This window comes from Aspergillus tanneri (genome assembly GCF_003426965.1).
Source record: "Aspergillus tanneri strain NIH1004 chromosome Unknown AapTan_6_pilon_pilon_pilon, whole genome shotgun sequence".
Taxonomy (NCBI): domain Eukaryota; kingdom Fungi; phylum Ascomycota; class Eurotiomycetes; order Eurotiales; family Aspergillaceae; genus Aspergillus; species Aspergillus tanneri.
This window is the reverse complement of record NW_022984633.1, coordinates 1,267,371-1,283,274: the sequence shown is the minus strand read 5'-3', so window position 1 is coordinate 1,283,274 and position 15,904 is coordinate 1,267,371. Positions and strand designations below refer to the sequence as shown.

The following is a 15,904-nucleotide window of genomic DNA, read 5'->3' as shown; positions in this document are numbered from 1 at the left end:
AAGGGGCTTAGGGATTTTAGAGTCAAATGTGACATGGTGGATAGCCCGTGCTTCAAGAGAGCCATAATAATCGCCAAGTCAATAGGGAGTTTCAACATATCTGACCTAATTATCATCAGTAGATAATCTGTATGGGGATGGTATAGGATTCTCATGAAGCTTGATAATTATATTTAGAGCAAGCATTGTATCCATCTATTTAGTTAGCAGTCATTTCAATGAGAGCACTTACGTCCATTCAATCATCAAACGGGATGTCCACGAACCTGAAATTGTCAGTGATATCTTCGACATGGAAGACTCCCCTGTCTGACACTCAACTCGACTCGTCGTCGACGGCCTTCTTATAGATAAATGGCAAGAAGTCTTCTTTGTCCTTGACTTCTTAGAATCCCGTCTCATATCTTTGTGCAGAATGCCATTGTACTGTGCGTCTTCATTAACAGACATCGCCAGGATGAATCAGATCAAAGACTTATTCTGATCCACCATTGTCCACTCTTCATTCATCAAGTTATCACAGACAGCCAATCTATTTCTATCCACTTTATTTACAAAGCCCGAAACATCCCATCTATTCATCTATTATCCCCTTAAGCAGAAACCGGTTCCACCTCTTCTTTATTCTTGAGAACATTCCGTTCCGCGGAACTAAGCTGCAATCCCTGTTCGTCCCATTCGTGCGTTCCAAGCTTATACAGTGTGCTCTGTCGACGTCGACCGACCATGGGTCCTTCCTTTCCACGACGAGCGCGCGATTCCGCAGTCTCCACCAAACTCGCGTTGTCACCATCCAATGTGTTTCCGTCCAGATCCTCTGTGTGGAACTCCGGTGAGAATATATACGTGCGGTATTCGGTGTTGAGCCAGCCAGTGCCTAGGTCGTTAGCACATCGTTTATGTAAATTTCAGGGCCTATCTTACCACGGTATTGACTGCTATCCTCCCAATCCTCCGTGAAGAAATGGAGGAAACCTCCGTGAGTCACAAGGACGATCTCCTTCTCCGGACGAGCTTTCAACCAACGTCGTGCGTCGCGAGCTCGAGCTGCGACCGCTTCGTTGGTGGGTGCGTACCGACCCGTCTATATCGTCAATTATCAGCCTCTCACTCTGTATCACACCAAAAAGAAAAGAAAGAGAGAGAGACCTTATCATTCCAATTTTCAGTCACCAACCCCGCATCAACAGGTAACCCCTTCTCCTCGATCTCCCGTTTCAACACGGCAGGATCACTGCCTGTGTCACACGGCACGTCGCTCGTCTCCTGGGTATCCGGGAGCAGAATCAACTTGGCATCGGGATGGGCACGGAAGAATGGCTCGAAGCTCTGCAACGCGGTGTACATGGTTCGACGCAGCGGCGACGCAACCACCAGGTCGATCTGCGCGTGGTACGGGAAGGCATCGCGGAGTTGGGTGCATTGTTCGTTGCCGAGATCGGTCAGGAGGGGGTCATGAATGACATGGTTTGCGGTGGAAAGGTTATGGACGCCCTTAATTTATCGTTTATATGAGAACTGTTGATACAGAGGGGAACGGGAAGGGGACAAACCTGGGCGTGGCGGACGCAGTGGATTATGGGGGGCATATTCTTTCTCTTTCTTTCTATCTTATTTCGTTATTCTGTTTTCTTCTTGTCTATGTGTAGGTGTCTGGATGAGAGTCTAAGGGTGAGTCAGAGAGAGACGTGGGGAATTCGTTGGCGGGGCAGCAAAAAGAATTGATCCATACTCACCTGGATCTATTCTACCGGAAGAACAATGGAAGAAAAGAAGGATAAAGAAAAATTTTAAAAGCAAGATACGGACAGAAAAGAACGAGGTTAAGTTATTAGTTTTATAGCGGGGTAAAACGGCAAAAATCAGCCAAGATGAATCACCAATACGAGAGACACCGATGAACGAATATGAATGAACGAACAATTGAACGTGAACATCAATGAATGAATCATATCTCATCCCACATGAATTAAATCGGAGCGCTAGAATCTAAATGATCCGATTATTAGACCCAAAGTGTCCCTCCGATCTCTAGGGCCTTGTTCCATGGATCGACGAGGTTGAAAAATTTTGTCTCGTTGCCCCTATTCGGAGGACCTCCCTCCGAGTCTAACTAATGGATAATAGTTACAATCAAATGGGGTATACTATAGACTGACATCCAATATCTAGGGTATTGTCTCGTAAAATAATAACCAGAGTAGAACTATTCAAATGCTCATGCAACGCCAAAACCCTGAGCGTTTTCCAATGCCTTATTGAGTTTCTCCTCCAACACACTCCGAGATGAATATTCCGGTAGAAGAAGCCGGCCAAAACACGTCAAACTGGTCGGAAGACGCTAGAAACAGTCAGTAAACGATAAAAATTGTGTTCATCTGTAGACATGAGTCGACTCACTGTATCTCCCACCCCATTCTTTTGAATCACAAACATAATGCTCGGTATCCCATTGACCGGAATCCGGTCGCTCGCCGTCACAAACTCCAGCAGTTGTGCCTTCTTCTCTGCCGGAAACTCTCGTACAACGCTCCAGAACGCACGGATGATGCGATGATCTGGTCCAAACCCGCCTTCGTATCGCGTGTGGCCCTCGAGCTCCGTGATGTCGATCTCCTGGATCCCTTCCACGACGGTCTTCAACGCCTCCGGCGTGAAGATCGAGAGGGCTGTCCGATCAAGACAGGTATAGAACCCCCGCGCGAACGCCTCAAACTGCGGTCGCACCGACTTATCCGTCAGCCAGAAGATGTAGTCCTTGACAAACTGGCTTCGGTTCGCATTCGTCACCAGGGCAGCCTCTTCCGCCGGTGGCGTGGGTGACTGAACGGGCACAGAGTCATCCACCGATTTCATGGGATCGCCATACGAGTCGGCGGCCTCCGCGGCCATCGACGAGGGAGGACTCAAGCTTATGCGGTCGGTGAACCGGCGGAAGTCGGACCAAGGGGAAGGGAAAGGCCGGTGCCCGCTCCCTGTTCGCAACAGCGCAGATGGAAGAGGCCAGGGAGCATCCCGGCCAACTTTCTGCATGTCCACTGACTCGATGTTCCCAAAGGCCTCGAAACTAAACTCATAGGTGCGCATGAACACATCCTCCACGTCACCATGCTGCCAATCCAGAAGACCCTCCAGACCCTTGCTAAGTTCCGGCCAGCCGTCTTCTATATGTTCGAGGTGCTTCACCTTGAGTCCCAGGAGCTTGCGGTAGAAGGCCGTCGGGAAATTGACCGGAAGGGTGAGGCCGTTGTAGACTGCAATCGACACCAGCAATCCAAGTATCTCGAATTTGTACAGAGGCTCCAAGGAACAAGGTTGAAACCAGGAGATGCGGGTGCGGGCGTCCATCGTGAACATGCCGTAGCGTGGATCCAAGACCTCAGCCATGAGCAGTCGGAAGAACTCCTGCTGCACACCACCGTGATCCAGACCCTCCTCACCTTCCTCCATTCCAATCTGCACTTTCAGCGGACGCATCAGTTCTCGCCGTTCACGTCGCCACAGCTGATTGAGGGCATCGGTCAACAAGTTATCGCGCCGCACGACCAAAACGAGGTACGTGGACATGGATGTCTTCAGACGCGCGAGCAAGCCCACGTCATCTTGGATCTGAATGGCGCCAAAAGCCGTCTGTGTCACATGCCTCGTCGTGGTCGTGGCAGCTTCGTAGTGTTTGGACATGGCGGCATAGTTTATGGCGCGGAAGTAGATGACGAGTGCTGAGGGAGGGAAGAGGAATGGGTATGATAGTAAATGCATTGTCTTATTGTTCGGAACCCGTCCCATCCACTCAACGGGCAACTCCAACGGTTCCAGCCTCTCCGACAGAAAAGGCGTGTGAAAGTCTTCCGGGACGAGTCCCAGCCGACTCCGTTCTTGATACATCATAGACAGGATCTGCACGGCGCCACCCACGGTACTCCCTTTGGGCATTTCAGGATTGCCGTCCCACTCCTTCAGGAAAAGCGTCCGGAGCCACTCGGCAATGATAGCTGGGGGACTGGGGCTTTGGACGTTGTCCGGGCTGCTGAGACGGGCTTTGACGAGATCCTGGCTTTCGCTGAGGTTGTTGATCAAGAGATCCAAAACACTGCTTTTACGTTGTTTGGGAGAATCGGGAGTGTACGCCTGGCGGGACTTGGATATCTCATGGAATGCCAGCCGCGCAGTGAGAGCACGGACTAAGCGGTCTAGGAGCCGAAGTGCGAGATGATGTTCCAAGACGTCAGTAACCTCCACAATCAACCGTATACTCTGTAAAGGAAGCTTCTGCATGTCGGCGCTAGAAGCCACCGCACCGGTTCCACGCATCTGGAGTACTCCGCGCCATGTCAGCGCGTCGATTTCCGGGAGGGCACTGGCCAAGGCAAATAACGAGATGGTTGCAATATCTGCCGCATTCGCATCGCTGATGTGCTCATTTCGTGCCGATACCGATGTCGGCCGGGAGATGATGGGCACCCCCGCGGCAGAATTGTAGGATGAGCGACGCGATGGCTTGCTAGGGGTTGACAACTCCTTCGGTGGGATGAATAGCGTTTCCAAGGCGGCCCAAAGGCTATGGAAGATAATATCTTTTGGGCAAATCGTAAACAACCTGCGTAAAGACGGTTGGAGTTGTTGCATATTAAGTCTGGAGGGCACGGCATCCTGCTCCACCTCCGTTGGGCCAGGCGCGTGTTGACGAAATGATCGCAGGATCTGTTTTGTGCTACCCAGAGCATAGAATATACTTTGCGCCACAAAGGCGAACACCTCACGCTGGCGAGCTGTCGCAAACCGCCACTCAGAATCTTCCAGTGTGCCCGTTGACTCTATATAAGCCAACTCGTCTCTCCATCTCTGGGCCTCGTACTCAGAGAGCACCATCATTTGTCTCAGTCCATCGATGATCTCACCAGTGAGATGGGTGACAGATTGGATAGCCGAAGCGTCTCGTCTGGACGGCAGCCCTATATGGTTTGGACTCTGTTTACTGGGGGACTCTGTGCCCGATGGCGGTTGATCTGCTTGTGTCGTGATGGACTTCTCGATGTCCGAAATCTGGGCGCCATTCAATAGTTTCGCTCCATCCCAGGAAACTCGTCTTTCCTTCTTTCGTTGTTCACACAGGGGGGTCTCGTTGGCATCTCCAATTCTGCCACGGTGTTTCTGTGGACGGTGCTTCAGCGCCGGCGGCGAAGGAATGTTGACTAGATCGTCCGGAGATGGGTGAGTGTTGATTGAAAGCTTACGGGCCGGTTTCAGCTCAGAGTGCGATTTCTCCTCTAGGCTCGACCGTGAGCTTTGACGCCATTGATCCACTTCTGTGAGCGAAAGTCGCTTAAACTGTTGATTCGGAACCCTCAGTTCTACCGCAGTTGTTTGGCTCCCCATAGTCCGTGATGACGGCGTTTGAGGGTTACTTCCAGTAGACGTGTGATACTGAGGCCTACGATCTCGACATCTTTGCGGCTTCTCAGGATCGGGTGGGAACTGAGCGCGACGACTCTCTGGTTTAGGCGATCGTGAGGGGGTTCGGGCGGATGCCTGGTCTGAGTCCGTGCAAAGACTACTGGGAGAGCGACGCAAGGGCAGCCATTCGATCATCCTCAAAGACAGCGTATCGAACAGATTCTGTGTGAAAGACTTTGGGTCCTTCATTTGTTGGATTGATGGACTCTCCGCTGGTAGACATTCACCGTGCTTTTGTAATTCAAGTCCCGGCGAAGCCCGGGAGCTGCCATCTCTCGCGTTCACTTGGGCCGACGAAATGGTTGAGCTGCTACGGTCTCGATTTGTATCATTCGTAGGAAGCGCACGGTTGCGGCGTTTAGGTCGGCGTTGAGAATCTTGTGCTGACAATTCCGATGGCACTTGGGGGGTATTGCGACAGAGACCGCTCTCTGCGTTGTCCAAGCTTGCCAGATAGCAAGCCAGCGTGCGAGCACTCAACTCGGTGTACCGACGGAACGGGCTTTCCGTCACCCTCCTGCGATAGCTGGCACAGGTGGGAGTCTGGCATCCGGGATCTTGACAACCATATAGGAGTTGATTCTTATACCTTTTCCAGTCAAACTCAGCTGTCTGTCCACCTCAGCACACTCCCACTGGAGAAGCCACTAACCTGCGAACCAAGAGATTAAACTGTCGCCGTCGCTCATCCCTATACCAAAGCAGCACCTGCGCAGGGTCGGATACATCGACAGTATTCTGGGTGATTATCTCGGGGGCGTTGGGGGGCAACTTGGACCGATGGAATTGAGGCCGGTCGATGCCTCCTCGCGAGGTCTCATACGAGCTCGCGGAAGCTCCGGGGAGCCTGGTCATCTTCGCAGAATGGGAGCATTCCTTACTCCCAACAAAGATAGTCACTATAGGTCCTGAGGTGTCCGACCAGGATCTGAAGCCGTTGGAATGCAAGCAGTCGAGATTGTGTGTGCGGTTTGTACTTGCCGGGGCTGAGCTGATATCATGTGGAAGACCATCAGGGTGGCCTCAGGCGCCAAGTCTAGCGTCGAAGCTGACTAAAACGTCGATGGAACAAGTGATGATCCGGGGATCGCACACTAATTTTGAAGGGGACTAGTGTGGGGTTATTCGACGTCATTGGCATCCCAAAGTGGCAAGGCGCCCTTGGTGCTTAGTGAGCATGATTTGTTATTACTCATCCGGCTTGAATCTTTCCATTTCGAGGGGCACCGAAGAATATATCCATCAAATATTCGTCCCATCCTCCATCAACCCTCATTCTGCTCTTTCTCTGCTCCAGTCGTTTGATCACGACTGTCGGCATTTGCCTCATTTGACACTGTCGTAATTTAAAGCCTGAGCAACCGTCATCCCGCTTGGGATTCACTATCGCACACAACCCGGCAACGATTGACGATTTTGATTATTCTGTATACCACCACAGACATAGATATCTTTACCGATTACATCAGATTGAAAACCAAATGGCTTCTTTCGATCCGAATGTTCCTACCACTTCCCTGCCATATACCTGCAATACCTGTCTCGTTGCCTTCCGTGGCAGCGATGCCCAGCGGGATCATATGCGCAGAGACTGGCAGTAAGTGCTCACCAACTCCTCCCTCGCATATTCCTACTCTGTAACTCACCCCATCCTCATAGTCTCTATAACATGAAACGTCGTGTTGCTTCTCTACCCCCCGTGTCTCAGGAAACTTTCAACGAAAAAGTCCTCGCCGCCAAAGCCACATCCTCCGCCGCGGCTGCCAAGGCCTCCTTTGAGAAGACATGTGTTGCCTGCCAGAAGACTTTCTACAGCGAGAACTCGTACCAGAACCATGTCAAGAGCTCGAAGCACCGGGCGCGCGAGGCGCGACTACACAAAGAGAACGCGGCTGAGTCCTCGTCCGTCATGAGCTCAACCTTCTCACTGGGTGAACCGATCAACAAGCCGCGTGCCGAAACCGATGTGTCCACGATCACGAAGGACCTCGACACCGCGACTATCAACGAACAGGAAGGAGAAAATGACGAGAATGATGAGATGGACGAATCACCCGACAACGGCGAATTCAGCCCCGCCCGCTGCCTCTTCTGCCCCACTAAGTCCGCGAATCTTCAAGAAAACACCGACCACATGCTCAAGAGCCATGGCATGTTCATCCCAGAAAAAGACTTCCTGGTCAATCTCGAAGGCCTGGTGCATTACCTGAATCGGAAAATCACCGAGAACAATGAATGTCTCTACTGCCATGCGATTAAGAACAGCCCCGCCGGCGTCCGCACCCACATGCGCGACAAGGGTCACTGCATGATCGCCTTCGAGACCGAAGAGGAGCAGATCGAAATCGGCCAATTCTACGACTTCCGGAGCACGTACTCGGATGATGAGGATGACGATGCCGCTTCCACCGCCAGCGACATGGTCGAAGATGGCGGCGTCAAGGTCGACGGCGAAGACGACGGCTGGGAGACCGAAACCTCGGCTTCCTCCATCGACGAAGACGACATGCCCAAAAACCCCACCGTCATCTACAAAACAGAGTATGAAATGCACCTCCCCTCCGGCCGGAGCATCGGCCACCGTTCCCTCGCCCGCTACTACCGCCAGAACTTGCACAACTACCCCACCGCCGACGAGCGGGCCGCACGCCAACTGGCCATCGAGAATGGCGAGATCCAAGAAGAGCAGAAGCCCCGCGGCCGGAATCTCAACCGCGCTGTCATCAGTCGTGGCAACGGCGGCTCGGGCATGATCGGCGCCACGGAGAGTCAGAAACATGTCGCGGTCCTGTCGGAGCGTAAAGACCGTACGCGCGCTCTCCGGCAAGAACAGAGATACACGGCTCGTGTCCAACGTGCTGCTAACAACCAGAGGCATTTCCGGGTATGTTGTCTTCTTACCATTTCCATCCCTTCTGTGTATATATGACGTTGGCTAATTACTCCCAGGATCCTCTCCTGCAATGATCTGCATTCCTTCAATTGCATAGTCTTATGAGTTTTATGTCTCTGCTTGGTATACATAACGCATTACTTGTCTCTAACGCTTTGGAGTTAATGGTTGCATGACTCAAAGTAGCCTTATGATCAATTCTTGAATGGTACATGAATTCTAGATGGCTGTCAGCTTTCCAGATGTGCCCAACAGTTGGCGGAGTAACCAACACTCTATTTGTAGAATTAGAGTAGTTTCACTTCGTACATCCATTTGATACAGTATACATAGAAAGTTGACTCCACCCAGTTCACCTAGTGATAGGATAAGAGTTGCTACAGGCTGCTCAAGCTGCTACAAGTACTCCCTGTTCGTATACAAATTGATATTGGAAATTTTTGGCACTAGAACAAAATCATAGTAATGCATTACATAGAGGCTATGCTGTATAGAATGATTCTGTGAATGGGGAAATATCAGGTCCAAATGTCTCAGGCCACGCAGCTAATCTTACAATCTGAGACGGGAGAAACGAAAAATGCCATGTCTGACCCGCAGAAAACAATCATTAAACTGTTGGCAAAATGTTATTGCGGGAGTAGAAGTGCCGATTCTTCTTGATCTCCCTTAGATCCCTTCGAGGATTTCCCTCGCTTGTGTCGCCGGCGTCGTTTCTTCGACCCACTGGGGTTGGCCGTCTCTTTATCATCATTCATATCACGGACCACTCCGCCCTGGCGCACCAGGAACTGGTGTCCATTGTCATCGGAGGAGGAGCTGGTACTGGTCGTATGTAAGACCACCTTTCGGATCCCATTAACGTCGACAATCTGCTCCGTGATGCTGCCGCTGCGAGCCGGCCCCTTATGCTGATAACTGGTACCAGTCTTTGGGCGCTCTTGAGACCGTGAGTCGGAGGACCACGTACTGACGGCAGCGCTCGACGGCGAGCGGCCATATTCGTCCTGCTCTTCGCAAACCGCTTCCGGGATGGACACTCCGGCAGTGTCCTTGGTCAGCATTCCGATATCCATGGCCGGGGTATGGGACATGGTGTCATAGCCGAGACGAACGGCATGGGCACCATCCCGGGCATCTAAGCCTCCGGACTGGAGCAATCCCGCGCCAATGCCGCCCGGCAAGCCGAGAGACGAGGCACGCCGATGGGGGGAACCCGAGGCGCTCTGTTCCGACTCAACATCCGTCTGCCCCGAGCGTGTCGGGGACGCACCGGCTCGCTTGATCTTCACACTCTGGTAGCGTGTGTGACGGGGCCGACTGGCCAGGTTGGACGGTCCCAGATGCTTCAGCTGTTCGCGGATCTCATCCGTAGCTCCTCTCTGGGTGACCCAGCCATCCGCTGAATTCGAGTGCTTCCGAAGTTGGAATCGCGGTAACGGCGCCTCGACCGAATTTCGGCGTCCTTCCATCGACTTGGTTGCCCGAGACTCGCCCCCAACATCGACCAGAGTGCCTTCCACCATTTCGTGTAACACGGGCGGTTCTTCCACAATCTTGCCCTTGGGTACGCGCGACTTCGGCGCAGGTGCCATGCGCCGAATGGCTTTGTGCACATCCACGAAAACGTCCGATTCGTCAATGATTTCCCTATAGCCACAATGTCAGTTCCATGTTCGAGCCAGCACGCAGGGCGCGGGGGCATGTGCATACTCTCCAATCAACTCCTCAATCACGTCTTCTAATGTGACCACGCCCAAGGCACCACGATCCTCACTGGGATATTCTGAAACCAAAACCATGTGGGACTTGCCCTCCTGGAAAAAGTTGACGATATCCAAACAGCTGGTCTCGGGACGGGTCTCGGGGAGGGTGGCGAGGGCGAAGTCCCGGACCCGTTTGCAATCTTCCGGGTCGTAAGTGATCAACATCTTGACCAAGAGCATACCCACAAAGTTCATGGAGTTATCGGGAGCGTGGATGGGGATCCGCGAGTATCCCTGGGATAGGATCAAATCCATCGTCTCCTCGTCCAGGATGGTATTGGCGGACATGGTGAAGACGTCCTCCATCGGTGTCATGATGCTGCCGACCGCCTTGTCCTTGAGGTCCAGCACGGCGCTGATAATGGTCACCTCGTCGGAATTGAGCTGTTCCCCCGCATCTCCGAGGGTTTTATGCAGCGTGACCAACGTCTTCAGACCCGCCTTCTTATAGACGGTTCCGTGATCCTCCCCCAAGAGTCGGTCAAGTAATTTGGCGATGGGCCATGCCACGGGGGACATAATGTACATCAGGACGAGAACGCAGGGTGCCATCCAAGCCCCGATGGGGAGGCCATATCGAACGCATATCGACTGGGGGACAATTTCGCCGAAAATGACTAGATCGCCATCAATAGACGTCAACGAAGCGAGGGCAATGGCGAGATCATACCAATGAGCACGGTACTGCCCAAAACGGCGGGCCAACCGCCGCCCAGAGAGCGGTCGAGAACGATGGGGAGGGTCTCGTTCGTGATGACATTGCTGAGCAATAGGGTCACTAAGACCCAGTGTTTGCCACGTTTGAGCAGTTTGAGTACGCTGGCGGCATTTTTTCGTTCGTAGGCTTCACCGGAGGTTTGAATGACTTGGAGGTAGACCTCATCCTAGGATCATGGGAGACCAGAGGTTAGCGCAGGGGATAAATTTTCCAGGTGGCTAGTGGCGAAACGTACTTGGCCCATCAAGGCAATGGTCAAACCGGCGAAGGCGCCGCCGCTCAAGACGAGAGCGGTAGCAACACCGAGATAGAGCCATAAGCTTGGATCGTCGGCTGACAGAGTTTCTACTTTGGAGGAGCGGGTGGTGTAATAGGGAGCTGTGGGAGCGGCGGCGCTGAGCGGCAGGTGAGTGAGGGTGAAGAGCAGGAGCTTTCCTAAACCAGAGATAACGGGCCGGAGGGCCAGAAGACGGATGGCCGGAGATGTCGCCATCAGCAGTGGGCGACGGAAGGAAAGAGAAAAGAAAAGGAGCCGGGCGGGCTAGACGCAGGACATATTTATTTGCCCGGGCGTGGTGCTGGTTGCAATCAGCGTAAACTGTAAAGGGGCGGCGCGCCCCAGTCGCGATCGGAAGCTAAGAGCGATAGGCGGTGGGGCGAGCGAAAGTATGCTGTAAGCTGAGGGATTTGTATTTATGAATTGATCGGCCAGAGAGATGATAGAAAGACATAGAACAGGAATAACAAGAAGATAAGAAGAAAATGAAAATGAAAAGAAAAGGACGGATCCATAGAGAGACAGAAAGGGAGAGACAAAAAGAGAGAATGAGAGAGACTGGAATGGATCGTCGCTATCTGGATTTCCTATTTGGGAAGGTACGGCCCCAAAAGGGCAATTTCCTCTTGCGGTCCGGAGATTCTTTATTTATACAGGATTCTGTACATAATCCATGATAATTCCATGAAGTACAAAGTATTCTATGATTCTACCCAATAGTCTATGATTATTCTATATACTCTACTATGACTGAGTTCGTTGACAGCTGTCAGATGGCTCCTGAACCAGGGACAGTTTCATCGTCCTCGATCGGGAATTCGAATGAAGATCCCTCCCTACATTAACTGTAGGTACTCCGCATAAGGTTCCCCTGATCGTCATGATAATCTCCGATCATCTATCTCCAACGACTGATAGCTTAATACACCAGCATACTTCGGATATCTCAATACCCCTCAATATACGTTAGGTACTCTGGAGATCATACGTCTAATCTCTCAATCTACTCGTAAATAAACTCCTCATATCGATACCCTGAAATCCCGCAAACTTATCTCCCAATCCTTGTCTTTAATAAATAGACACTGCGGAGTATGATTGAATAGACTACTATACTTAAACATCACTATGATCTTCTGGATATGCATATCCCCACCCTCAAATAGACAAGCTCATTCCAAAACCTCCAGGGAACCTCAGAGAGGCTCAAATAGACCTCTTTTGCATAAAATACTGGAAGAGGCTAAGATAGTAGCTTCGAGCCACGAGACAGACCAGAAACTGAGAAAGCTGACCATAGCAACTCTTATCCCCTCAAACCATGGTGGAAAATCTCAACCATTTGAATATAGGTTCTGCTGATTAGGAAACATTCGCTTGTCCAGGAATCTCTCCGTGCAAATGGCTACATTTAACCACAGCGTAGACATTAGCCACTGCTAACTAGTTCCCATACAAAGTATCTGACATGGCAAATACACAGACAGAGTCTAATCCAAAATCCCATATTTCAGCTGTACCTTGAATATATGGCATACATCATAACGCTTGGTGGAATATGGATAGCCTCAACACCTGCTTTGTCCACACTACCATGCTCCATGGTACTTGTGTATTCACTATTCATGTCTGTTCGTAATACTAATTCCTGTCCCCTTTGCTCCCAGCAACCGGAAGTCCCTGTCTGTGAATGATTCTCCAGTTGACCTGCCTCCGCCACGCAATCAATCATTCACTGGTCTTCCTGCATGATGTTCCCTACCATTCTTCTCTTCCTCTCCTCGTTTTTCTCCTCTTTTCCCTTCTCCTCGAAAGTATTTTCTTAACATTCTCCAAATATTCAAGAAAAGTCTTCGTGCAAGCAATCATTTCTATATCTCTTCAACAGCTACCCAAACAAGTCTGTACACTTCAACTGTTCTTTGCCTTGTCTTTTTTTTCTTTGAAAAAGCTAATGACCACCGCCAGCGAGCAAGAATTCCCTTCGGAGATGTTATCGACCCTGACTTCTTCTCAGGCTCGGACCGAGTGATGGTGCTCGACCTGACAGCCGGCTCGGCCACCGTCTTGCAGCGATAATGCTCCTGGCTCTCAGGATCGGTTATTGGCAGGGCCTCCCTCCTGGTCCGTCACAGCTGGTATAAGATGGGTCGTCAAACAGCTCGCCGTCGGGAGCTCATCGCTACGCTGCACCTCATTCTGCATAAGGTTAAGCAGTCGAGTATCTGCAACCGCCCATGTCGCCTCGTTTCCGCCGTGGTCAGTCGGTATTTCCCCACCAACCGTACAATGGCAATGGTCAGACGGCTGGCGAGCTCGTATCTCTGCGGTGTCACTGCGTATTCGGCCCTCGTTCACTCTACGTCTCGGTTCCTATCCGGCCTCGCTGACGGTCTGAGCCCCGCAGAATGGGAAATGACCTGGTACTACCTGGGAACTTTCAGGGATATCGAGCTCGACAGTCGACTGGACCGGCATCAGTGGTTGACGCCATAGTACTGCTTCGGGCAAGAAACCGGCTTGGAGTTGCGTTCGATACTCGAGGACAACTTGAAGCCACTCTTTCCCATCGATGCAGAGATCCCCCCATATTTCCATCGTCATCTTCGTCGCTGTCTGTGTCTTGTACGTCATCCTGGTGGTGCTATCACTCCACGCTCTCCGCCACAGCATCGTTTCTGGGAATGTCGACATGCTACAACCTGCAGCCCCGAAGCGGACGGCACCGTAAACGAGACACAGCTCCAACGGACATCTCTGGCACAGCTCTGGCACAGCGCGAGGCCAACCTTTTGCGAACGATGATCCATCGTTGCGAAAACATTATTGCCCTGCAGAAGAGACTCCTCAACACTAAAACCGAGGAGCTCAGGACAGTGAGGCATCAGATGGAAGATGGCCGGGCGCTTGTCAAACAGCCATCTGCCCGTCCCATCCTGACCGAGAAAACTCAGCTCTGCGAATCCGTCGTGATTATCCAATTGCGGATAGAGCTCCCGAAGAAGGACACGCAGTTCAGCGTCGCGCGGGGGCAGTTGAGGCGCCTGGAGGACAATGTCACTGCAACCCAGTGGTCCTTCGGAGAAGAATCACCAAGTGGAAAAACAGCTGGCCAACGAGAGGGAACAGGCGGAGGCCAATTCCTTGAGTGAGATCCAATCGCTGAGAGCCGAGATTCAGACTCGGAATGCCCAGCTCGTCGCCATCGAGGACCGCCTGGCCGCTGGCGAGGCCCAAGAGCTGCTCTCTCGCGGCCGGCACAAGCAGATCGACATCGAGTGCCAGCAGCTCGTTAACCATAATAACGAGCTCGATGCCCAGACCCCTCGAGAACGAGTCACTTCAGGCTTCGCTTGACCAGCTGTCCCAGCAGCTGGAGGGACCTGTGGTGACTATCCAGCTGGAAGGCAACGCTGCCCTTGGGCAGGTCTTTTTCCTACAGAAAGAGCTCGCGACAGCCCAATCGTCGGTGGAAAACACAGCTAGGGAAGCACAGGAAGCCCTCGCTCACACCAGCGGAACCTAGGTGGCCCTTCGACAACCCATGGATGGCCTTAAGTATGCCTGCGATTTGACTCTCGCGCAGGAGCCTGCGGTCGCTGAGAGTCTTGCTGCAAGGTCAACAAGCTCCAAGGCAAGATCGGCATGGCAATGAGCGAAGCCCAGAGGAGTCACGAGCAGGCGGCCTCGGCTCAGGGGACAGTTGAAGTCCTCAAGCGCTGCCTGGCCCAGTAGATGGTTCCGTCAAACAATTCGCAGACTCGGAAGCGCCGTACAGGTGACTTGGGATGCCTCCGCCCTTGAGCAGAGTAGGGTGACGGTCTTCCAGCAGCAGACGGAAATCATCTCTCCGCCGTCAATCGAGCCAGGCCAATCCACTGAGCCAGTGCTGCGGGAGAACATTCAGAAACTACGGGAGGCCTGGAGAAGGAGAAAGGCATGCAGACATAGGACCAACTTCGTTGGGACAAGAGAACGCGTGTGCTGGAGGCTGGCAACCATGAGCTCCGCATCTCGTTGTCCAACACTGAGGCATCTTCCCGTCCTTTGTGTGGAAGACGTCAGCCTACCGTTTTTTGATCTTCCTAAAGAACTGTCCTGCTTGGGGATAGAAACAAGGGGTGTAAAATCCTTCGATTAGGAAGTGGAGGAAATTCTTTCTTGTTGTTCTTCCATCTGGGGGGATTTCTTTGGAAAGAGAGGGAATGGAGTGGTTCTATATGAAATGGATCCTGAAACGTTCATATTGCTCCCATGTAGATAGCATTCGTAGCATCTCGTATAGGTTGGATCAGTCGATCCCAGATCGACTGATCTCCAAGTCGACAGAAGTCCCTAGAGATAGGCGTCACCCGGGAAGTGAACCCGACTCCCTAAATTATATACTGATCAGCCTCATGCTTCTTCAATGCACCCCAGACTGTGTCGACTGGACTTGCATTTTCACAGGCATCACATTCTCTCTGGGTTCCATATTGACGGAGTCATGGATCTCGACGTTTCTTGAGAAACATGGTCGTACCATTCAGCATGCTTTTGTCTGACATGGACATTGATTGGGGATGATGATTTCTGTTGAGCGTCCGAAGTCGTGGATCATCTCTCTCTTGGATAGAGCTGGGTGAAACCTCATAAGGCAAGTCACTCGGTATGGTACGGGCCATACAGCCTGCATCGTATCGTAATATACGGACGGACACGGTACGTCTGGAATCTTTTCCGCCTTTGTTCCTTTCCTCCATCATTGTTCCTCAGCATCTTCTAATATCACTTCGTCTTCAATCGGGCTTCTTTCC

At 51.9% G+C, this 15,904-nt stretch overlaps 5 protein-coding genes across 5 annotated transcripts; 2 read left to right on the top strand and 3 right to left on the bottom strand.

Moving 5' to 3' along the window:
• Window positions 1-593: 593 nt before the first annotated feature.
• On the bottom strand, window positions 594-1,347 carry ATNIH1004_008456 (uncharacterized protein; the record flags this gene model as incomplete). The annotated part of the gene is made up of 3 exons (XM_033573066.1): window positions 594-877; window positions 925-1,084; window positions 1,150-1,347. The coding sequence occupies 3 exons, from the start codon at window positions 1,345-1,347 to the stop codon at window positions 594-596; spliced, it is 642 nt and encodes a 213-aa protein (XP_033423618.1).
• Window positions 1,348-2,218: 871 nt separating this feature from the next.
• On the bottom strand, window positions 2,219-6,309 carry ATNIH1004_008455 (HECT domain protein; the record flags this gene model as incomplete). Its single annotated transcript, XM_033573065.1, has 3 exons — window positions 2,219-2,341; window positions 2,401-6,043; window positions 6,107-6,309. 3 exons carry the CDS (start codon window positions 6,307-6,309, stop codon window positions 2,219-2,221), a joined length of 3,969 nt encoding a protein of 1,322 aa, XP_033423617.1.
• Window positions 6,310-6,935: 626 nt separating this feature from the next.
• On the top strand, window positions 6,936-8,421 carry ATNIH1004_008454 (putative C2H2 finger domain protein; the record flags this gene model as incomplete). Its single annotated transcript, XM_033573064.1, has 3 exons — window positions 6,936-7,051; window positions 7,114-8,338; window positions 8,404-8,421. The coding sequence occupies 3 exons, from the start codon at window positions 6,936-6,938 to the stop codon at window positions 8,419-8,421; spliced, it is 1,359 nt and encodes a 452-aa protein (XP_033423616.1).
• Window positions 8,422-8,976: 555 nt separating this feature from the next.
• ATNIH1004_008453 (putative DUF21 and CBS domain protein (Mam3)) lies at window positions 8,977-11,324 on the bottom strand (the record flags this gene model as incomplete). Its single annotated transcript, XM_033573063.1, has 4 exons — window positions 8,977-9,997; window positions 10,061-10,730; window positions 10,784-10,997; window positions 11,067-11,324. 4 exons carry the CDS (start codon window positions 11,322-11,324, stop codon window positions 8,977-8,979), a joined length of 2,163 nt encoding a protein of 720 aa, XP_033423615.1.
• A 1,929-nt stretch (window positions 11,325-13,253) lies between these two features.
• On the top strand, window positions 13,254-14,634 carry ATNIH1004_008452 (uncharacterized protein; the record flags this gene model as incomplete). Its single annotated transcript, XM_033573062.1, has 3 exons — window positions 13,254-13,447; window positions 13,516-14,256; window positions 14,289-14,634. 3 exons carry the CDS (start codon window positions 13,254-13,256, stop codon window positions 14,632-14,634), a joined length of 1,281 nt encoding a protein of 426 aa, XP_033423614.1.
• Window positions 14,635-15,904: the final 1,270 nt, after the last annotated feature.